The sequence below is a fragment of the Lycorma delicatula genome, chromosome 4, assembly GCF_047948215.1.
Source record: "Lycorma delicatula isolate Av1 chromosome 4, ASM4794821v1, whole genome shotgun sequence".
NCBI lineage: Eukaryota > Metazoa > Arthropoda > Insecta > Hemiptera > Fulgoridae > Lycorma > Lycorma delicatula.
The window spans coordinates 34,193,163-34,218,410 of NC_134458.1; the positions used below are offsets into that span (position 1 = coordinate 34,193,163).

A 25,248-nucleotide genomic window follows, 5' to 3' on the forward strand; every position below is an offset into this window, starting at 1 on the left:
GTTTGTATAATCTATCAATCACTTTCTCACCTGCACTGCACAGTAATTCTACAAGTATTTCGTCTATTCCAGGAGCCTTTCCACCATTCAAATCTTTTAATGTTCTCTTAAATTCAGATCTCAGTATTGTTTCTCCCCTTTCATCCTTTTCGACTTCCTCTATAACACCATTTTCTAATTCATTTCCTCCATATAACTCTTCAATATATTCCATCCACTTATCGACTTTTCCTTTTGTACTATAAATCGGTGTACTATCTTTTTGTTTAACACATTATTAGATTTTAATTTATGCACCCCAAAATTTTCCTTAACTTTCCTCTATGCTCCATCTATTTTACCAATGTTCATTTTTCTTTCCACTTCTGAACACTTTTCTTTAATTCTCTCTTCTTTTGCTAGTTTTCATTTTCTGTATAGTATTTCTTAATTGTCAATAGTTCCTTTTACTTTCTTCTTCATCACTAGAATTCGTATATTTTCTATGTTCATCCATCAGCTGCAACATATCCTCTGAAATCCAAGGCTTTCGACCAGTTCTTTTTGTTCCGCCTAAGTTCGCTTCTGCTGATTTAAGAATTTCCTTTTTAACATTCTCCCATTCTTCTTCTACATTTTCTACCTTATCTTTTTTTACTCAGACCTCTGGTGATGTCCTGCTCAAAAATCTTATTTACGTCCTCTTCATCAAGCTTCTCTAAATTACACCAATTCATCTGACACCTTTTCTTCAGGATTTTAAACCCCAATCTACATTTCATTATCACTAAATTATGGTCGCTATCAATTTCTACTCCAGGTAAACTTTGCAGTTGACAAGTTGATTTCTAAATCTTTGCTTAACCGTGATATAATTTATCTGATGCCTTGCAGTATCACCTGGCTTTTTCCATGTGTATATTCTTCTATTTCAGTTTAAAAATCATTTTTAAACTGGGTATTGGCAATTACTAAATTATACTTCTTACAAAACTCTATAAGTCGGTCCCCACTTTCATTCCTTTCGCCCAGCCCGTATTCACCCACTATATTTCCTTCTTTGCCATTTCTAATGCTTGCATCTTCAACTATTATTAAATTTTCATCCCCTTTTATGTGTTTAATTGCTTCATCAATTTCTTCGTATACATACTCTACTTCATCATCATCATCATCATCATGGGCCTTGTAGGCATATAGACATTAACAAATGTTGTCGGTTTAGGTTTTGATTTTATCCTTACTACAATAATTCTATCACTATGCATTTTGAAATACTCTACTCTCTTTCCTATCTTTTTGTTCATTATGAAACCTACTCCTGCCTGCCCATTATTTGAAGCTGAGTTTATTATTCTAAAATCACCTGACCAAAAGTCGTTTTCCTCTTCCCACCGAACCTCACTAATTCCTACTACATCTACATTTATCCTATCCATTTCCCTCTTTAAATTTTCTAACCTACCAACCTTTTTTAAACTTCTAACATTCCACACTGACTCGTAGAATGTTATTTTTTAATTTTTAGTGACCCCTTCCTTAGTAGTCCTCACCCGGAGATCCGAACGGGGGACTAGTTTACCTCCGGAATGTTTTACCAAGGAAGGCATCATTGCTATATGAAAATGCAGAAAACTACATTTTCTTGGAAAAAAAGCAACTGTAGTTTTCCATTGCTTTCAGCTGCGCAGTACTCAGAGGACTGAGTGATGATATGGCCGTTTAAGTCATCCTGACTTACGCCCTTAACAACTACTGAAAGAGCTGCTGCCCTCTTTCAGGAATCACTCCTTAGTCTGGTTCTCAACAGATACCTCTCTGATATGGTTGCACCTTCGATCCAGCTACTCTGTATCACTGAGGTACTCAAGCCCTCTCACCATCGGCAAGGTCTCATGATTCAAGAGGGAGCAGTATATAATAACACATTAAATAGATTACATCAGGAATGGTTTGGTATAGTGGACGGCGTATTGCTGTGCATATAGGCTGACAGCTGGCTTACTGCACTATTAAACTGAACTTTTGACAACTGAACAACTGATATATCCTGAACAATTCTTGACAATTTACTGCACACTACGTAAGTATATGGAGCTATGTGAGATTTTTTCATAAAGGAATGACTATTTGACTATTCCACCCGTCCCATCAGTCTTAGCTCTCTCGCATGCATAGCTATACGCCACCTGCTACTCAATGGATAAAAAAATAACTGTCCCTGCATTTTCTTGGATGGATTATGGAAAACTGTGTTAAAACCTTTTTTATCGGAGTAACATCACAAAATACATAATTAATTATAAAATAAAAAGCATTGTGGTTAAAGACCACAATAATTGCTTAAATTATAAACATGTGAAATAATACTAAATTAAACATTTTGATTTACTAAATATAAAAAATAACTACAAAGTAAATTACAGTTAACAAGTTGGTAATGAAAAATATCTGCATGTCAAATTCAGTGTGTTTTCTGGTTTTTTAAAAAGTAGTATTTTAATAGTTATCAAAAGAATAATATTTTTTCTGTAAATAAAAATATTTAATTTTATTTTACATAAATTGGTGGGAGAAAATCTTCTAAATGGTTTGATAATTTATTACAAAAACCCTTTTAATAAGCCCTTTTACATAAGGCCCTTTTACATAAGCTAAGATGTTGAGTTACAATAAACAGTCCTGCTGTCTGGTTTAAAAGAGTTGGATACTATAGTAGAACTTCTGTTAACCAAAATAATAGTTTAACCAAAACAACCGACAAAAAAATTATTTATTCCTCAATTTAACAATGAATATTTGTTTCCGGATGAAGAACAAAGATTAATATAATAAACGTGTTAAAGTGTGATTCATCATTTAGCTCTGTTTAGTACAAATAGGTTTTCTTAGTTTGAAGTAGAAAACAAGCATAGATGGTTGACCTGTCAAGACCCCTTTTAGACAAAGGGGAAGGATCACATGCTTGCTGCCAAAATCAGGTTGTTTTGGCAATTTCGTTAGTTAATATTGTCCGCTCAGTAACCGTCTTTGCTAGGAGTTCATGTTTGTAGATTTTGTGATACCCTGTGAACTGACTTTAATAACTTGTGTACACGTCAACAAAGCGGAAACGGTCGTGATAACGATTGAAGAAAAATTGGAGGCAATTAGGAGAATTAAAAATGATAAGATGTTCTGATTAAAAATGCAGTCGATTTTTGTGTTGGTGATTTTATCGTTTCTGATTGGGTCAAGATTAAAAATAAGTTTGAAGAGTGTGGTATCCGATGCCAGCAAGAGTATGATGAAGACCTGAAAAAAACGAGAAAGTGAATGAGGCTGTGTTTCTATGGTTCATGCAACAAAGGGAAAAGGGAATGGCATTAACAGGCCCAATTATTCAGAAAAGGCCATCATTTTGTCCGAAATGATGTGCGAGGCAGGTACAGAATTTAAAGCCAGTGCTAATTTAAATGTAAAAGCCCTACTGTAAAGTTTAATAAAACTGCGTAAACCGTGTTACATTATTTAAAATCGATTCAGTTTTAGCCGAGAAAGGTCACAGTGTTTTGAAATTGCATCCTTATTCTCTGGAATTAAATTCAATTGAAAAGATTTGAAAGTTTTAAAAAAGTATGTCATGAAGAAAATGTTAATTTTAAATTAAATGATGCTGTTGCATTAACTGAAGAACAAACAAATTCAGTTACTATTGCCGAATGGAAATCAAGGTGCGATCATGTCAAGAAAGTTGAAACATCTTTTTTGTCTTAGGAACCTTTAATTGATAATGCCATTATTAATGTAAATGGCGATAGCGATGTAGTGATGATTGTGAATTAAATATTAGTGGGGACGAAATAAGTGAAGATGAGTTTTCAGGGATTGAATATTATGATTTGATTGTATAAGTTGCAGTTCAGATCAATGTTCGTACGTAGAGCAGTACTGCTTGCGCCATTTCTCCTCCTATGATCTTTCTTCCTTCTCCTATGTCATTCACTTCCCTTTAAAATGTATTGTGGTCTGCAAAAAGCTCTACCTTCCTAGGAAATATAAATACCAAGGGGAAATAGAAGTAGATTTTTCAACAAAACCATTCAAGGAAAATGGATTTGCTTGAAATGGATTAATATTACTGTAATTTAAAATACCGGAAACATTTTTATTAAATTATTCTTTTACAAGAATAGAATATGAGATAACAGAAGTTGAGTGCTTTTGCATTTTTTGTGACATTATCTGAATTTATTTATTTCCAAATCCCTCCTTTTTTCTGTTTAGCCTCCGGAAACATCATAAGGTATTACTGCAGAGGATTATATGTGTAAATGTAAATGAAGTGTAGTCTTGTACAGTCTCAGGTCGATCATTCCTGAGATGTGTGGTTAATTGAAACCCAACGACCAAAGTACACCGGTATCCACGATCTAGTATTCAAATCCATATAAAAGTAACTGCCTTTACTAGTATTTGAACCTTGGAACTCTCGACTTTGAAATCAGCTGATTTGTGATGACGAGTTAACCACTAGACCAGCCATGTGGGCTTTATTTCCAAATCTGCTTTCATTTTGATTGATAACTCCCCTTTAGTTTTAGATTACTTACTGGAATTGGATATTAAATTACCATAAAATAATCTTTTAGCATTATGAATAAATTCATTTGTAACTTTTCAAATAACTTAGAAGTTATCAGATAAATTATAATTAGTCCACCGGGCTGGTCTAGTGGCTAACTCATCATTGCAAATCAGCTGATTTTGAAGTCAAGAGTTCTAAGGTTCGAAAACTAGTAAAGGCAGTTACTTTTATACAGATTTGAATACTAGATCAGGATACCAGTGTTCTTTGGTGGTTGGGTTTCAATCACTGATCTCTAAATAACTGGATAGGAGATCTTCATGGCATAAAATACAATTAAGTGTTCAATGTTAAAGCATACTCCAGCGCCGCAGAATGAGATGCTGGGAACTAAATAAAATCATTGTACACTTGCGCCACTATAATCGTGATGATAGGGATGTTTATTTTAACTCAAGTTTATCCCTGCTCTTACACTTACCTTTACACAGTTTCATTTTATTTGGTTCTACCGCTTCTACCACTCATTTAGTGCTGCTAGTTTATGCTACAAATTTTACCAATTCCAATACATGGGATCCCCTATCCAGTTATATAGAGATCAGTGGTTTCAATTAACCACACTTCTCAGGGAGTGGTAGACCTGAGACTGTACAAGTACACTTCATTCAAATTCATACATATCACCCTCATTCATCCTCTGAAGCACCTCCTGAGGCTAAACAGATAAAGATAGAGATTAATTATAATTAGACTTTTCAGGGATTTGAAAATTTAGAGGTACATTTTATAATTCCTTTAATAATACATTTGTTTTTCTTTTTTTTACTAAAGGTAAGCTAGACAGAAGACCTGAAAAACATTAAAAAAAAAATTTGTTAAATTTCTCATCATAGTGAATTTTGTTAGTTTTCCCAATTAGTTCCTGACAATAAGATTTTAAAATGTCTAATTGAAAGTTGTTTATTAATTACCTTTTAAAAGTAATAAAATTAATCATTATATCATCTTGCGTTTTCATTAATAAATGATGCTCTTGCAATTTGGCAGTTGTGATCTGAAAGACCATAGTCCACAGAAAAGGCTCAATATTATTTTTTGGTAAATTTTTGAAAATGTTGCTAATACAGGTGAAATAAATACTTATAATTCTAGTTGGCTGGGAGATAGAAATACTTAGTCCTGCAAACTCAAAGTGAGTTTATAACTCATTCGTCACAAGACGGGAATTGCCAAGAAGGTTATTATTAAAATCGCCACACCTTAGAGGATATCATTTATTTATTTTGATATTTAACTTTCAATATGAAAATAAAACATTTTAATTTGGAGAGTTCCCGATAATTTATGTAGAAAGGTTTCAAAAATCCAGTTCTATACATCACCATCAACAAGATAGAATAGGACATTGAATTGCACAGTAATCAAAGTCAATTTCTTCCGGGAATAAACGGTAACCCTCAACTTTATTAAAAGGGTACTCTAAAAAAATTGAGACCTCCCACGTTTTTATATGTACTTTTATAGCAAGCTTCAGCATGCTTGAAATTACAAACTCAGAAACGGCTTCTGTGTTGATCAGCAAGTATTCTAAAATTTGCAAAATCTGGTAACTTATTGGAAAGAGTGTAGTATTTCAAATTGTTCGGCTGTATTTCATAGTAGTTGAATAATATGGGAAATCCATGTTAATGTAATTAATTTTTTTTTCGGGAAGTGCAATCAAGAGTTTGTTATTTTAAGACGATGATCATCTTTACTACCGACTTCATTTGAATTAATATTATATTATAATTAATATATTTTTTTTGGAGAAAATTGTTCAGTCACATGTCCTCATTATTTTTTATAAACAAACTATGTAACTTTCTTCTTACTTATGTAAGCCATATAAATATGTTAATCTAAGTTAAGTTCAACAGCTGTTATATATTTTTTCTTTATAAATACTATTGTTAAGTATTACATTCATTGTGTTTAAAGATGTAAAACAAATCAGTTTTTAAAAGATGTAAAGTAAATGTATTTAAAGTGATTTCAATTCTGTTATAAAACTGTGAATCTAAATATGTACTTAATAATAATTAACCTAAACAATATGAAAAAGTTACTGATACTATAAATATGTACATCTGTTATAAATGATACATAAAAATATTATTAATCACAGTAACAAGAAAATATTATTGAACCAGCGGCATATGCTTCGAATTCTGGAAAGTGCATTAGGCACATATTCGAACAAATGTTACGTGTCTATATTAAGAATATGATGAATTTTACATATATATTCTTAATGAGTTTACAATATATTCTCGGATTATACAAAATTTTAGCAGTTGAATAATGACTTAAGTTTATATTAGGATGCCTGGATGTTGGTAGCGAGCTTTAGGTAGCCTTACTTAGTGAACGCAGTATTTATCATGGCGGGAATCTATTCTGCAAGAGTTTAGGTTAATTGTATTGTTCAATTTCGTATACTACCTCGTAAAGTGACGTGTTTATTCGATTTTAAAGCAAGAAATAGTGTTTTATGTTGTACTTTTATTATTTTTTTTTGTCTTAATAGTATTGAGTAGATGGTATTTGTTGATACATATTTGTATAGTTATTGATAGAATTATACCAAAAACATGCCCAAAAGACTTAATCCATTCGATGAAGACATTTGTAGACAGCGCAAAGTGCATGTTGGTGAAAAGGAAATAAGTAATGGTGTACTGATGACTAATAAAATGAAACACGTATTTGGTAAGATTTGATTAATCCACGGTATAACTTGTATGCCCGTTTTTGTGGGAATATTTTGAACTAATTTTATTTTTTTATATGCTCTAAAATTGTGTTGTGAGTTTTGCAAGAAGAAATGTGCCTTGAGCTAAAAGTACAGTGAAGCAAACAATTAGGCGTAAATGCATTGTAATTAATATTTGTTTAACCTAGAAATTAGGTAAGTTGAAAAATTAAAAGATTAATGGACCGTAATACTACTGCTTGGAAGGAGAGTTCATAATTCATTCCTTCCTACAGAATTGGGTACTTTAATTTATTGTTTTACGCTATCTCTCTCATTTTCTTGTATGGTTGTGATGCATGTAAATCATAAAACATCTGCGAGAGAGGTGGCATGGGTTTTTTCTCTTAAAGTAATGTTCATTATGTAGCAGTCCCTGTGATGAACAGAGTGAAGATGTCACTTGTAGGGCTGAAATTTCAGAGGGCTTGGCATCCTATTATGTAACAGTATATTAGTTCAGTGGAGGAGGCAGTGGGAAAACACTCAAAGAAAGTCTTTCATGGAATTTTTTATTGATAGAATGCCTGTGCCTTGCCATGAAGTGACTTATTTCATGTCAGGTGACCTACAGTGTTATAGTCACTGCCTATAACATTCCGTAAGGGCATCAGAAAATCATTCCTCAATTTCTCAAATAATTCTGACGAAGTATTCGTGGGATTGGCTATGTTATTATGAAAGCAACCGTTTTATTTTCAGGTAATCTACAGCTGTGATTTTGACACTATAATTCTACTACACTGATGGGATTGTTATTTATTTTATTTTTATTTTTTTTAGATAATACAACTGATCGGCTTTTTGAAGGTACGAGTATGTGGTACAAATCACAATCCACAGCAAAAAGGCCACATGATACAAGTAAAATTTTAACTGAGCATAATCAGGTAAATTAATGTATTTTCTTACTGGTTTTTTGTACTTAAATTTATGCAAAATAAATATATATATTGTTGATTTAAGGTTCATTTGTTAAATGAGTATGTTATTTCAGTGATATTATTTTTTTTTTAAAGTGTTGTTGAATTATAGGTCTAACAATTTTAGAAGTTTTGCATATAGTAAGAAGATGGTCATTTTGTACTTTATTAAGCTGTAATATTTGTACAATTTTGCAGTTTTCCTCAGCACATTAGTTTATTGCACTGGAGTACTATCTGCAAAAATCTCAACAGTTTAAAATTGATCATTTCATATCAAATTTGTAATTTCTTTTTTGCCTACATATGCTCAACTTTATGATAAACTTATCTAAACCATTCTGATTGGCTTTTTTAAATTAATGTATTATTTCTTAGCAGTTTTCTACATTTTGTCTCATTTGTGTTTTGCCTATGTTTCTTCAGATTGAAAGGGTATATTAGTAAACATTCTTAAACAGGTTTTAATATTTTTTTTAATCCTGTGATATGATTTAGTTAAACAGCTTTAGTTTGCTGTTGTTATGAGTGCTCAAACTTACTGCTATATCATTAAGAATATTTGAAATCTTAACAGTACTTATATATTTTTTTCTTTATTAGTTCAGATAGATCTTTTTTCTTGTTTATAAGCAGTTTGTATTTTTGTTTTTTCTATTAATACTATAATTACTTATAATTGTTGTAACAATTGAAATATGTAGTAAACTCTTTATTTTTAATTCGTACATATAGATTTCTTGAATTTAATATTACTTATTTTATTCCAATAACCATACAGTACAGTGATGTGTGTTTAATAAGGTTTTTTTTCTAACAATTATGCAAAAATTATGTTAATTTTCATTAGTTTGAAATTTTGCAATAAATTATAATAATATTTTTTTTCTATTTGCATTGAAGGAAAGCAATGTACAACAAAAATGCTAGAAAACATTCATTTTCAACAAACTCTTATGACTCTACCTTTTATACAACATTTTAATAATTAAGACTGTTTCTTGTAACTGTATTTTCTAAATAAAAAGTACTTTGTTATATGTTCCATTCACATTAATCTTGATTTCCTTTCTGGTATGGCTTTATTAATATATTTTCTACAGTTTTTCCATTTATTTAATCCCTCCATCATAAATAATCTATTTCATAAAAGTAATAAAAACAAAAAAAAATTAAGCTGTAATAAATTGAAAAATGAACCCAAAAAATAGATTGGATAAATCCATGTGATAGTTCTCACAAGCAGCCTATACTGTGTCTTAACCATTGGCCTGATGTACACAGGTTCGTGTGGATATTGAATGCTGTGCATTTTTAGTAATGTAACTGTACAGTGTATTCTTAATTCATTTGACGGAAGTGCAGAAAATTGAAAAATCAATTTCTTAATATTAAAAAATAAGGGGGTAAAATAAAATAAGTGAAGTATCAAAATATTACTTTAATAAATTTAGTAAAATTTAACAAAAAAATATAAGTTTTGTAAAAAACCAACCACTGAGTCTAAAAACTGTTATTATATGATATGCTATACAATTTTAGTAAGAATCTTGAGCCGTAAACAAGAACGTAATCCCACCATATGAACCAAAAGCAATACATAACAATCATGTAGATCTACTCGACTCTACACAGAGGTATAGCCATCAGATTGTTCTGTATGATCCAGCTTGAATGTGTTAATATTGCCAAAGCATTCTGTGATGCTGTTGGTGTTTTAAAGCAGTTGACAAAAACTTTATGCAGTTTTTCAAGAAGAAAAAAATTGTGATTTTTCAACTAAATTATTTTCCTGTTAACAGACATCTGTTAACAGACTGTTAACAGTAATCTGTATTATTATTTTTTCTGTTACTATTAATATTATTTTATGTTTTAATTAAAACTATGATAGAATTTCTAAAAAAATTATTTATTTTCTTCTATTTTTTATATTTTATAACATACTTTGTTTTATTATTTTTACTTTTACAGGCTGATGACATACTGTGCATCTGTGGTCATTATGTAAAGGACATTCATGTCAGTAGGTGTGATTATTGTGATAAATCTTTGTGTTTCCCTTGTTTGAAAGAGTGTAAAATATGCAAGAATTTATATTGTCCAAGTTGCTCCCTGGAAGAGTAAGTTATTACTAAAAGTAACTTTTATAAAATTGTAGATAACCTGGTATAAATGTGGACCTCTTTTTATTTAGTCATTTCGTTTAGGCCATTATCCGCTTCATTTGTTTTGGCAAATAAAACAAGAATCTCATCTGATATCCAGTTTGAAAGGATTATATTACATTAATTGTGGGATTGTTGATTGTACTTTTGAAGCGGATACCAAGTGAATGGACTGCATTGCTTTATTCGACAGAAAACTAAGTGAATCAACAGCCTACACAAAACACTTGATTTGTATTATATTTTGTGTAAAAATAATGGATGTTTAATGTTCCATAAAAGTACTCTTTCCATCACAAGGTCCATTTCTTATTTTCATCATATTTATTTATCTTTCTATCCATATTTACTACCATCAGGTATAATTTTGTCTCTTAAGTTTGAATTTTATTTGTGTTTTGAATAGATTTTTAAACACGTCTTAATCATCATATATTTTATGTTAATTTTTTGTATTGCTATACATCTTATTTGTCACCCACCTAATGAAAAGTTTTTTAAAGTACAAAAAACTTATTCTGTTGATTTTGTTGTTGCATACATCTAAATTTAGTTGTTCTACATTATGAATCAATAATACCATAATTGTTTAAAATTTATTGAAGTTTTTTAGTAGAAGTATTGGGATGTGTAGAAAAAAAATCAACATAAAGAACCTTTGTTATTATGAAGTTATAACAAAAAGGAACAAAAATAACATTCTATTTAGAATATACAATAAATATTGAATCAATAGATATAATTCATTTTATTTTACTGTATTTTGTCTTCAGGATATTGATCTGCTTACATTTGGCCTTAAGACTATTTTATTGTTAATTTTACTTGTTTTCTGTGGAATTTTCAGTTTCGATTAAACATTTCTAATTAAAACTTCAAAAGTATAATTTAGAAAATGCATTCTGATTTGATTCATCGTCAATTGAAATAAAAAATTAAAACCAGCAGAATGTTTCATAGCTGGTTTTGTGTTTACTAATAAAAAATTATGTAGGAGTTGTTTTTAATCATTTTTAAATATATTTTAACAGCTTTTAAAATATAATATGTGTATAGAACATTTGTGTAACTTAAGAGACAATTGAAGACATTAAAGTAGTCAGAAGAAATCCTGTAAATATGGAAAAAATATTTGTAATACTGTATTTTCCATCTCTTTTTTTCAACATTTATTTCAAAAGTTGATTTGAAGTAAGAAGTGTAATAAAAAAAAACAATGAAAATTTTAATTTTTATCATAAAGAATTTACGTGTCTACTCATATAATTGATATTGTCCCCTTCAAAGTAGTTGCCCAGAGATGTGACATTTATACCAGCATTTCCACCAATCCTCAGAACTTTCCTTTGTGGAAAGCATTTTTTGATATAACCTTAAATCCCCTCAGTGACTTTTACTTTATTTTTATCGTTGTCCTAATCAGTGGGGGACAAGAAAGAGTTTCAAGATGCCTTGTCTGGAGAATATGAAGCCTACAATATCAGTATGGTGTTATTGTTTGCTAAATAGTCAAATTAAGTTAGAGCTCAAGCATTGTGGTATAAAATCCAAACATTATTTGCCCACACTAGTGATTGTTTTCTTTGAAATATTGTTTGTTAACCATACAACCTTTGTGTTAAGAATTCATAATGAACAGCCACTGTAAAAAAAAAAAACCAGTAAGGAGACCTTTAACATTCTATTGAACTTGCCATGCTTTTTTCAGTCTTAGTTCTTCTGGAAGTTTCCATTAGGATAACTGGACCTTCATTTTAATATAATCTTACACACATCTGTTGTGTTTGCTTGGTTATCTGTTATGACATGTTTTATTAATTCTTAAGTCATCAGCAATGCCTGTTGACATTAGTTCTGCAATGTTGATTATGTTGAAAGTGCAACAGTATTGGAAGAAATTTTGCTTCTATTCATTTCATACCCAAAATGTCAGTCAAAATTGTTTCACACAAGCCATAAAAGATTCCTACCTCTTCAGCGTCTCTTGTTATGATTCAATCATTACACTGATAGACAAAAATAATTTTTTTTAATGTTTCTCTAAGTGATACCATTTCTTGAATTGCTTTTTTGTGTACATAACAGATCTGTAAATTTTTCTAACACATTTAGTTTTAAGTAAATTGCACTTAAAAAAAAAAGTAAAGAAAGATATAGTTAAAATCTGTAAAGTTTATAATTTTGCATGGGCATACCTGTGTTAGAATGATTTTGCTGATTCTTTTCTTTTATAAATAGCCACAGGCACATCCCGAATTAATGTCAAATAGTAATCTGTTAGCATGTTAGTATTCCATTTCCCTTTATAGCGGCTTTCCATTACCTAAATGTCTTGGTGGAAACGTTCACCGTGTTCGTCACTTATGTCTCCGAGGTTGTCCAGAAAAAATCCTGATGTGAGTGGAGGAAATGTATTTTCAAAGACATATTACATACCATAGCTCTATATGAAGTAAGAAGTTGATTAACAATATCGTGGTAATAGTCAGATTTTCGTTTGCCGAGAAAAGTTTTGCAAATGTCTTTAAATGAAGCCCAAGTTGCACTTTCTACATTATTTAAAATCGAGTTAAATACATCATCTTTGACTAACTCTCTTATTTGAGGACCAACAAATATTCCTTCTTTAAATTTTCCTTCACTTACATTCGGAAATTTCTGCCTGATGTACAAAAGTCCGAGACTATCCTTCTTCATTGATTTTACCAAAATTTTCATTAGTCCTAGCTTCAAATGGAGGGATAAAAATATTTTTGGGATTCAACTATGGGCTCGTGAATAATATTTTTCCCATTTGGTGTTGTCTTGTTTCTTCCACTCTTTGGTAACATAATGTTTATCCGTAGCTCGGTTGTCCCATTCACAAAGAAAATACATGTATTTAATATGGCCTAACTGCATGCCAAACAAAATAGCTATAACTTTCAAATCACCTCATATGTTCCAGCTATGTTTTTTATAATTTATTTTTTCAAGAACGTCTTTCATCACATCATATGTCTCTTTCAAATTAATACCATAAGTGATTGGTATCGAAGGATATTTGTTATTGTTGTATAGTAGATCCACTTTTAAACTATACTTGGACGACTCTATGAAAGAACGTCAGTCCTCAGGTTTATGAACTTGTTTTAGGTGGAACATAAGCTCATCAATATTTGTACAATAAACCAAATTATTTTTTATCAATAAAGTACTTTCTGTCGGCTTTGAAAGCCCAAAATTTTTGTATTTTTTGAAGTAAATTCCAACCTTGCAATATTGATCCTAACAGTTCAGCTTGATTTTTTGATAAATTTAAATCCCTAACCAAGTCATATAATTCATCTTGTGATATGAGATGTGGCTTATTGAAAGATAATTCAAAATCATTGTTTTCTTCAGTACTGCCTGATTCTTCATCGCTGCTTTCGAAACATACATTCACAGGTGGCTCAAGAATTGGAATAATTTCCCCGTGAAGTACAAGCCTGATTGCAGATTGCAGTGAAGGATATTTTACAGTATGTTTAGATTTTTTAGAAATTCCAGACACTTGTTAAACAAAAGTAACAATCAGTTATATGATCCTTTGGTTCACGCCAAACCATAGGTACACCAAATGGCAAAGCCTTCTGTGTACCTTTCAGTCATCCTCTAAAATATAAAATATACAGAACAATTGTATAGTATATGAGGAGGCCACGTCTATCCTGATCAGCAATTTTACACTGAAAATACAAATGATATGCTTTTTTAATTAAAGGCGTAATGTTTTTTTCTATTTGATTTGAAACTCCCCACATACATAACAAAAGATATCCACATCATTTACACAATTTCGAGGCATTATGACACTGCACTGTTAACAAACTTAAGACAGCAATAAGACTGAACAAAATTAATTCATTCCAAAATCCAGTGCTTAATACAAACAACCCAGCTGTTTTCAGCTACATGTTTAGTGACTATGATATGATTTAATTCTTTGTCTGGTATTGTTTCTTTATAGCTTTCAAATTATGTTAACAAAGTTAAACAATAAAAAATGAGCTAACAAAATACAATATAGGAGCTTAAAATGCTAACTATAAAGAAAAATGAAAAAAAAATCCTTTAACATTAAAATTTTAAAGTTTTTCAAAAATGGTGGGTGGTAGAAATATTCTGAGTTAATATTCATTTTCAGCATCAAAAAACAGATTAAAATCTTGTTAGGAAACAAAAATTATGTTTATCAGTGTAATGATACATTTTTAGACAATGTAATTTTTAGTGAAGAGTCAACGTTTTACATCAATGGCAAGGTAACTGTGGATTTACCCATTTCATAGGATGGTGAAAACAGTCATGAAACTTTGCAGCACATTCATGATAACTGTAAGGTCAATGTTTTGTGCCCTTACCAAACAAATACAATACGGTTCATTGCTCTTCCAGGAGACAACCATAAATAGCATCGTTTATCTGGATATGTTTCAAAATTTTCTAATTCCTCAGTTAGATGATGATGACCAAGATGGATGCCATTACTATCAGCAAGACAGGGCACCACCTCACTACCATCTAGAAGTCCGAGATTTTCTTGATACTTGATTCCCCGGTCAGTGGATTGGTTGTGAAGACCCAAATGCGTGACCACCTTAATCCTCAGATTCAACCCTGCTAGTTTTTTTCTTGATTTCATTAAAGATCAGGTTTATGTATTCTCTTTGCCTGCTGATCTTGTTGAGCTTAGACTTTGAATTAATACTGCAGCTGCAGAGGTAACGCCACCCAATTTGCTGGCTACAATCTGGAATGAAATCGAACTTCAGGTGGAATGTATGTTGAATTAAAAATAGGAGCCATATTAAACCAAAGTGAATGTTGGGTGACGAACTTGAAATGTTTAACTATGAAATGAAACCTCAACTGAGTTTGTAAGTTGTCTCGATAAATCTTTATATACTTTTAAAGTTCCAAATTCCTTTTTGATGACTCATATGTATGTATATATATATATATATATATTCTGGCCAAGAAAATATATGTATTATTTGTCATAATTGGTGCATGTCACACAATTACATCCAACTTTACTTTGCAGTAACTTGCCAAGTACATGTTCTATTAAAACAGAATTTACTTTCTGCTGTACATAATATTGTTTTGTATATCATGGGTGAATTGAACAAAATGAAGCTGTAACTTGAAGCAGGTTCTTCTAGGTAAATTAAACCCACCGGGTTGGTCTAGTGGTGAACATGTCTTCACAAATCAGCTGATTTCAAAGTCAAGAGTTCCAACATTCTGATCCTAGTAAAGGCACTTACTTTTATACGGATTAGAATACAAGATTGTGGATACCAGTTTTCTTTGGTGGTTGGGTTTCAATTAACTAAACATCTCAGAAATGGTCGACCTGAGACTGTACAAGACTACATTTTACTTACACTCATACATATCATCCTCATTCATCCTCTGAAGTAATACCTGACTGTGATTCCCAGAGGCTGAACAGAAAAAAAAGTTCTAGGTACTTGAAGTACTTGCTCAAATTGAGTGAATAAACAATTTCTTTGACACAAACCATTTACTTGGTGACTTCAATCTTATTCAGGAAACTGAAGCAATTGCTCAACCAAGGAATCACTTCTAATCTAAAAAGCTGAACATCAGCTCATCTCTAGCTGAATTTGTTTTATGTTTCTCCATGCCGGCCTGACATCTGTAACAGTTTTATTCACTTTGTTGATGAATGTGGTTGCAAATTGTCGAGTGAAGAAGGTGTGACAAAGAAGATGAATCAAAGTTGCCATTGGATGTGTTGACAGAGAAAGAACTCTGGAAAATAATTACCAGTTGGTATTCCAAAATTGCTGGGGAGTATGTTATAATGCTTAAATAATAAAAGAAAAGTGCTTTGCTATATGAAAACCAGTGTGAAGAGTCAAAAAAATTGGGAAAGATTTTTGGACATCAAAAGAAAAAAAAAGACAAAGAGGAAAAACCTGAATTTTGTAAACTGTCGGTAGTGTTTCTGTTGAAGAAAGGAAGAAAAGTGATGTAGAAAATGCAGATGTGAGGAAAGATGATTAAAACCTTGTAAATGACAAATCATATTTACAATTGGAAATAAAGAAAAGTGCAAAAATTATTATGTAAAGTAGCGAGACAAGGATTTATCTCATATAACATCAACATATTTTGCTACTACAGCAAAGGCAATAAAATAGAAAGAGAAAAGATCAAAATGGATAAATCTATTAAAAAAAATTTTTTTGAACATTGTATGCAAACTGAACCAAATTATAATTTTTTTTTTTCAAAAAAATTGTAATAAATGTATTTACACTTAATCCCTTCTTTTCTAATCCAAAGATAAAAATGACAAAAAACTGTAATGAAGCTAACAAATCTTTGCTCCCCAGGCTGTCTTAAATGTTGAAGCAGCCCGAGAAAGATTGGCTGATAGGATGGCCTCAATCACAATCTTGCCTTCAGCTGTAGACTTAACACCAGCCAATTTTTGGCAGCATGTCATCACACTAGGAGCTAACTGTAACAGTATCTCTGTTTTAATATATTTTAAAACCATTGTAAACTTTTAATAATGACATGTTACTTCATAAAATGTATTGTAAATATGCAGTGATAATTTTTATTGTTATTAACATTTATAAAAAAAATTGATATGATACTGAATTGCATATTAAAGAATATTAAAAAAAAGTGGTCACTTTATTTTAATGATTAAATTTTTTTAAATGTTAAGTGGGATAAAATATTAAAGAAAAAAGTGGTTACTTATTTTAATGATTGACTTTTGATGAAAAAAAAACAACATTCCAGAAATTGACTTTTTCAGTGCAAAATGTGCAGTCTGTCCATGATAGTAGACAAGTATAAACTATTGTTCATCTACTAAGTAAAGGTAGTCTACTAAGTAAAGGTAATGTTATGGGTATAACATTCATTTGAATATAGAATAAATATGAACTGATCTATGTTGGATGTATGTCTTATGGAAGACGTATATCCTATTCATCTGGATAAGAGTTTACCACTGTGAGAATCAGATATAAAGATTTGATCTTTTGGTTTGATAAAAATTAGCATCATTGATGTATGTACTAACTTTGGTATCAATATTATAAATGATTGGAGGATTAGATTGTTTTGGAATATACCAAATTTTATGATAAGGAAAAATTATTGGATCGACTTGTATATCATTCCAAAATTCATTCAGAAAAATATGCTTGTAAAATATGAAGTCAGAAATGAAAAACATTCCTGCAAAAATCTTATTATGTTTTAGATATATTAGATTTGAAAGGTTTAATGATGCAAGTGTGAACACCTAAAATTGTTTAATTACAAGGATTATTTTCATTAATGAAAATAATTTTCATTAAATGTTGAGATGAAAAATATCAGGAGAAATATTCCACTGAATTTCTGTATCAGCAAAACAGTTGAATTCCAAGTTTTCTATAAAGGAACCCCTTAGTGTTAGTAGTAAAAAACTATTGCCTACTTTTTCCTAAATCTAATGAAGAAAGATGGAAAAAGTAAGAACAGAAAACCAGAGGAAGAAAGGCAATGATTGAAGCAATGTTATAGAAGATGTAACCCAGATAGCAAACAACATTAAATGTTTACATTTGGACATAGCTGCTGCCATACTGTGAGCCATGGATCCTGTCAAAAGCTGTTGCTTTGGGTATATTTTTACAAGGATAGACAGAATGGTATTTGATGTCTTGTCAATGGGACATATTGAAAAGTGGTGAAAGCAAACTATTCAATCACGTAATGGTGGAAATATGATCATCTTCCAATTTCTTCACACATCCTTATTTTCATATGTAATCACATATTCAATCATCTTTCTATTTTATTTACTCATTTCCTACCACTCTGTTAAAAAAAAGCTTTAAGCAAACCTTTAATTTAATTCACTTCATGTTTGAAAGTAATATTTTAATAGAATTATGTTTGAATTATAATAACTCACCATAATATTTTTTACTGCATCATTAAGTTTTCTTAGTGAACACTCATTCCATAGTTATTCTACACAGTGATGTAATAATTCTTTTTTTTTACTAACAAATTTTTGTATTTCTGTTTATAAAAAAATATTGTGATTTCTGTTCTCTAAAATTAGTGATAAAAATTATTCCAAGTAAATCATCAGAATGGATGAAGTAAAAATGAGATTGCCTTACATTAATCAAGAGATAGGTGAATGTTTTCTGGTCAAATGAGCAAAAAGTGTAATAAGCTAGTAATACTATGAGAAAAATGTTCTCTAGCATTAGTATCAGAAATGACTTCTATTGAAAAACTCAAATCCTAGTATAGAAAACAAAAATATTAACCGATAGTAAAGGTAACCCTTCATTAAAAATAAACGTATTAGTAAAAGAAAGTACCCAAGTACCTCCATTTTCACTCATACCAGATGTCATTTTTAAATTTATATCCAAAATAAATAATAGCAAAGAAATTAAAAATTATATTATATATAGTGATAACAAATTTTACTTTGTTATTTACAAATTAATATAAGCTATCAATAGTTTTCTTCTGCTATAAAAACTATTATTATTATTCCAATAGAAATGCAGAGACAACTCAAACCAAGAGACCTATTAACTATAATTATGAGACTAGAACACTCACCACTCAGTTGCTGTGATTGTAGATATTAAAATAAGCTACTTGAAACTATAAAAACACTTTTTAGATGGAATTTACTAGGAAATAGGACAAAGTTGGAAGCTGCCATTTTCAATTTGAAGTATTTCTCCCCTAACAACCTGTAAAAGGGTATCAATAAACTGTGTTGTAAGTTGACTACCAGCCTTTGTGAGCATATTAAATCTAATGTACTACTATTTACTGATGATACTCTTATTGAGATTTACACCACAGTTAATAATTACAATGAGTAATTTAATCTACAGAGAGACAATTGAATTTATGATATCTGTTGAAAAAAACTACCATTAAACCTCAACAAGACACTGGTCATAACTTAGATCAGGAAAACTATAAAATGTACATATCGTATTGCATATTGAAAATCTGGGTGCACAAAATATTGAGATTGGAGTGCAATTTGAGCCTAAATTATTATTTACTAGTCATTTTGCCAAGATTTTTTCTAAAATCAGAAAGAATTTTACTTCTTTGGGTCGCCAGAAGATTTCATATTTAATGCTATATTAAGTTGTCAGGCTCATGCTGAAATATTCTATTGTTGGAACTATCGAAGAGAGATGACACCTAATAAGACCAAAACAAGTTATTATCAGCACCGCACTGACAGGGTTTGATTGAGAGAGGCTTATGGTTTGATGATGATTGCCTTAAATTAGACATTTTTAAGGTTGATAAGAAAAGTATAGCAGACTTTATTTACAAAGCAATTAACAATTATGTTGAAACCAGTATTGCTGAGATCAGTCTCTGTGTTTCAAGCATGAACATCAATAAACAAGATTTATTTATCCACATAAATGCTGGAGAACTGATTGCATATGGAGATGTGTGTCCAAGGAGTGAATGAGGTGAATTGTTAAAATGTTGATGTATAACCTGACTGAAAATTATAAAAGTTGATAATTTACAATGTTTCTTCATGAGTTAAGAATTTATGATTAGCGATCTTTTTTTTATTTTATTTTGAAAATTTTGTTCATAGATTACACAGTTTATGATAGTGTGACTATCCGTTTTCAGTTACGTCTATGTTTTATTTTGTTTTATTTTTATTAATACTACACTCTTATCAAGAACAGATCATTCTGCTTCAATGTTTAGATATATAATCATGAGATTGGGATGGTTATAAGAGGTGATGTGGAGGCTGTCAACAGCAAAAATGTTGAGACATCTTTTAATAAGAAAAAATGTAAAAATAAAGCCTTGAAAATTTACATAAATCTTTATAGAAGTAGCAAAAACTTAATGGGAAAAATGCAACCAATAAGAATAAGTCCTTAAATATTTGCTTAATTTTCTCTTACAATTTATATTAAAAAAAAAAAAAAAAAAAAAAAAAAAAAAAAAAAAAAAAAAACATTAAAAAGTTACAAATTCAAAAAATTGTTGAAAAAGGTATGTAATAAAATTAGAAAGTAACTACACTAAAATACTGCCAAAATATTTTTGAGTGATTATTATAAAATCAGAACTTTTAATTCATGATGGCCCCTACTGGGATTGATGAAACAAAGATGCACTGAAGCAAAGAATTGTGGGCATCAAATGGTACTCACCCAGACCCCAGGTATTCAGACATAGCAATAAACTTTTTAATAAATCAGCTGTAAATGGTTCTTTCTGTTAAAAAAAATAAATTTTTATTACAGATCCAAGTATAAAAATACATTATACAAAGAGTGACAGAAATATTTTCTCAAATATTCATCCCAATTTGGGAATTTTTATATATACATATTCATAGAATTTTAGGAGGTTTCTGCTAAACTTTATTGGTAAACTGTGTTCAAAATATGTTAAAGATTCATATGAAGATTAGCTAGAAAAAATTTCATTTTGAATTATGGCGTCAAAATCTTTCCTCATTTTTTTTGCCTCAAAGATAAAACTGTGGTTTTGTACTTTACAAATGCAATTTTTAAGTCCAAACTTGTCATTTTAAGTGTAATTTTAATTAAAAAATTAAAATTCTTTAACAATTTTTGTATCGTAACTATAGTGATGATCCATTTCTTTATCCGAAGAATGAAATTCCAGAGATGATTATTGAACCTGTGTGAGCAGTTTTGTTGCAAATTCATCATTTATGTATATTATTAAAATACTAGCAGAAGGAATGAGTTCATGGTTTGAAGAGATTATGTGTTAACTATGAATGTAAATATTTATATTCGTAGTTAATATACTGTGTAAGTTGCGAAGAAGTAGGCTTTTGAACAGTCAAAATTGTTTCAAATCTGTTCAGCAATTCTTGAAACTGTTGAATGTTGAAAAATATTTAGTTCAGTTACTCTTTTACAAGAGACTGTGACTTTTTTTTGACAGAGTTCTCATTATCATATCTGTTAATATGTAAGTTGATAGTAACCTACTTCTCAAATTTATTCTGTTAACTGGAATCAATAAATCATTTGAATTTTGAATATTTTTCAGGTATGATGAGTTCGGTGAAACTTGGATGTGTCTTAGTTGTATGTAAATGTAATCGGAAAAAAGAAAATTTTACATTTTGACATGAAACGTTTCAGTGTAATTAAAATTCTGTGGAAGAGTTTGATTATTTATACAATATATCATTTCATTATACTTTGTCAAAGAGAACAAAAATTAACATTATCCTGTATTGAGGAGTAGATAACCGTTTTGAAGTCTTATAGTTCCTATTTCTTTATTGCTTTTATAAATCTGTTTTGTTAAAACTATTCTCTGGCAGGATTTACTGAATTGTAACATTAATCGTTTAATACTTTTATCTCCATGGACTGGTTGTTTGTAAGCTATGAATTCATTTATATTACAATAATGATGATAAGTTTATACAAAAGAACTGATTAAAGAATTAACTTTGTAAAATGTTAAATTATATAGGACTTTATTATTAAGATAGCGACTGCTGTAGTTTACTAATAGGTAAATTTTTTTTCAGTTTTTTATATGTATGAAAGGTGATTTACTGACTAGAAATAATTAATGCACTACTATTTGAATAAAAAAAATAATAATTACTTTAAGTAAAATTAATACTTTTTATGTTGTTCATTAAAATCTTTCTTATCTCTAAACTTTTTTGTTTGGTAGTTTAGTTTCTAACACACTTACAGCAAATTTATTCTAGAAGTACTTTTAGTTTTTAATTAATTTAAGGATTTAGTCTAAATTACCATACTTAATATACATTCTTGGATCTTTGTGGTTTATTAGGATTTTGCCTTGTGTATTTTTCCCCAGTTGTTACATCAGCTAATCCAAGTAGAGAGAGTTAATTTTGGTATGGCAAAAAATTTTCAAAAAAAATTACTTTATCATAATTTTGGATGTTGTTTAAATTTATTACTTAATTAAACATATTTATAGTTGGTAGTATTGTAGTTTGTGATACTTTTTATAACCTAACAATTATAAAAACATATAATATTTATAAAAATAAGATCGTAAAGTAAGATCACATGATAATAATGTAATGTGTGTGTATGTGGATATATCTATAAAAAAAAAAACCAAATAAATCCTGAACATAAGTATTCCAACTTTACAAAAAGTCAGTAAGCTTCAGAAATTGAAATCATAGTTAAATGATAAATGTATAAATAATGAAAATGCTATCCTAAAATACTTTCAGCTTTAGCTCTTTAAGGTAATCTGTGGATTTTTATTTTCCTAATACATCCAAAAAATTGAATTAACTCCAGCAATAACTAATTTACTAATAATTACATAAAAAAGTAGAAGAGAAGTAAAATAATATACTGTCATATGTATATATGCATATAATATAGAGGTAATAAATACACATATGAAAAGAAAAAGGATATAGAAGTTCATTTATATTTTTTAAATGGAACTAAACAAAAAAGATAAATCTGGAGAGTACAGTCTAAAATTCTAAGTATCTTATTGACTTAAGAAATTTGGTGGTGATGTTGAAAACATCAATGTGAAAGATTTACTTCTGTATTTATTTACTGGTACATGAAGGAAAAAGTGTTCTAGAAGAATCAGTTTTAAACAAACTCAACTCTGATACTGATATTAAGAGGCAAAGTTGAGTCATTATAGGTTTTCATAATCTTAACCTGCCATTTTCCTTCACACAAATAACAAATTTTAAACATAAGAAGTAGGCTGTTCTGCCTAGAAAAATTTCTCTTGATTTATGAGAGTTGTCTGAAAAGTTTTGGGCCTAACATAGAAAGCCGTTTTTTCTGTCAAATATAGTTTTATTTTTCAACAAATTCTCCTTTCAAGTCGATACACTTTTTCCAGTGATGCTGTAACCTCTTTAACTCTTCCAAATAGTAGCTGGCATCTTTCTCCACAAAATAGGTGTTTGCGTATGGGATAACCTCCCGTTTGATGAAAATCTCTTTCCTCCAAGCAAAACTTTAAGGTTAGGAAACAAGAAAAAGTTGACAGATCTGTTGAATATGGTGAGTGGGCAACCAATTCAAAGTGCAATTCATGAATTTTAGCAATGGTGACGTCAAAGTGTGAGTAAGTGTATTGTCCTGATGGAAAAGCACTTTCTTCAATTGTGATCGATTTTTTGAAATTTCTGCCTTCAGCTTTCAAGTAATGATGTGTAATACTGTCCCATTATTGTTTTACCTTTTGTATTGAGGTGGTTGTTGAGCGGCAAGAGGCATGTCATGAGGACCAGAGTAAGCCATGGATTTTTTGGCCTTTGGACACTTGACAATTACAGATGACCTCTATTGAGAGACTTGTGCAGGCGCAGCAAGAAAATGGAGGGGATATGAACCTTGATGATGTAATCCAGAAAGCTTGTGCATATGCCTTAGATAGAATGGTGCAGGCACAACCGAAACAGGTTTATTGGTAGTCGGAGGATTGGTGGCTGGGCTGTGGAGAATATGTAATAGACGCATTCCAGACTAAGGAGAGAAAATCAAGAGACATGTGAACAGGTGAGGGCAGAATTGAAAAGCTCCACTAAGAACCTCAGAAGGGCTATACAAAGGGCCAAGAAGGAAAGCTGGAGAGAGATTTGTGATCAACTGAACAAGAACCTCTGGGCCCTAGTGTACAAGTTGGTGATGGGGAGGCTAGGGAGGTCCTTGCCTAGGCTCCCTAAGGTGTGTTTAAGAGAAAAGCTCTTAGCATTGTTTGCAAGGGATGTAAATCCAAGATGGAGGGAGTTGGTGGTTACTGAGATAATGCGGGTGATTGCTGAAAAATTATGGTATGCAATGTCTCGGTTACACCCAAGAAGCCCAGGGGTGACAGATGGTGTAACAGCAGAGGCAATGAAGACCTCTCCCTCCATATTTTTGGAAGCCTTAATGACTGTACAAGGAGTATATTCTGACGCCGTGGAAGGCGGCAAGGGTGGTCCTGCCTAAAGGAGGTGGGAGAGAAAATGGCCCACCAGGTTATAAACCAGTTTGCCTTCTCAACAGCCTGTTGAGAATGGGCAAGCTGTTTGAGATTATACTGGCGAGAAGGCTTCAGGAGGAGTTGCAAGGGACTGGTAGAGTATCAGACAGGCAGTATGGCTTCCACAAGGGCAGAAGCTTGGTTGACATGGTACAGAGAGTTGTGGAAAGGGCGGCCAGGGGGGTCAAGACATGTTAGAAGGATTCCGCTGGTTGTCCTACTAAACGTAGCCAATGCATTTAACACAGCAAGATGGAAAGCCATACTGTTGCTATTGGAAGGAAGAGGAATTGGGTTATATCTGATTAGGATGATACAGCAGCAGTTGAGTTGTAGAGAGCTTAAAGTAATGTCTGAAGAAGGGGAGGAGTTCATTCTACCCATGCAGTGTGGGGTGCCACAAGGATCCATTCTGGGCCCTGTACTGTGGAATGTGGTGTATGACGACCTCCTTTGGAAAGAGTGGCCACCAGATGTGGAGCTGGTCATCTATGCTGACAATTTGGCCATGATGGTAGCAGCAAAGGAGTTGAGCATCGTGGTGACAGTAGCTATGAAGACAGCTGATCAAATCCAAGATCTGGCTCCAGGAACAAGGTCTGTGGCTGGCAGTTAATAAGACCAAAATTATAGTGAAGGCAGTGTTTGCCACCAGTTCTCAGTTAAAGTGGATGGTGTGGGGATTACCCTGAGGGATGGAGCTAAGTGCCTCGGGGTATGGCT

General features: G+C 31.0%; 1 protein-coding gene across 4 annotated transcripts; it reads left to right on the forward strand.

The window, feature by feature from the left end:
* The first annotated feature begins 6,677 nt into the window (after positions 1-6,677).
* LOC142323251 (uncharacterized) lies at positions 6,678-22,492 on the forward strand. Of its 4 annotated transcripts, none has more exons than XM_075362642.1 (4): positions 6,678-7,468; positions 8,127-8,233; positions 10,241-10,389; positions 21,565-22,492. In XM_075362642.1, the coding sequence occupies exons 1-4, from the start codon at positions 7,462-7,464 to the stop codon at positions 21,608-21,610; spliced, it is 309 nt and encodes a 102-aa protein (XP_075218757.1). In that variant the 5' UTR covers positions 6,678-7,461; the 3' UTR covers positions 21,611-22,492. The 4 variants fall into 4 exon arrangements, with proteins under 4 accessions (XP_075218757.1, XP_075218755.1, XP_075218754.1 ...); XM_075362640.1 differs by lacking the exon at positions 21,565-22,492 and adding an exon at positions 16,827-17,048 and having other exon boundaries at positions 6,688-7,300; XM_075362639.1 differs by having other exon boundaries at positions 6,705-7,300.
* Positions 22,493-25,248: the final 2,756 nt, after the last annotated feature.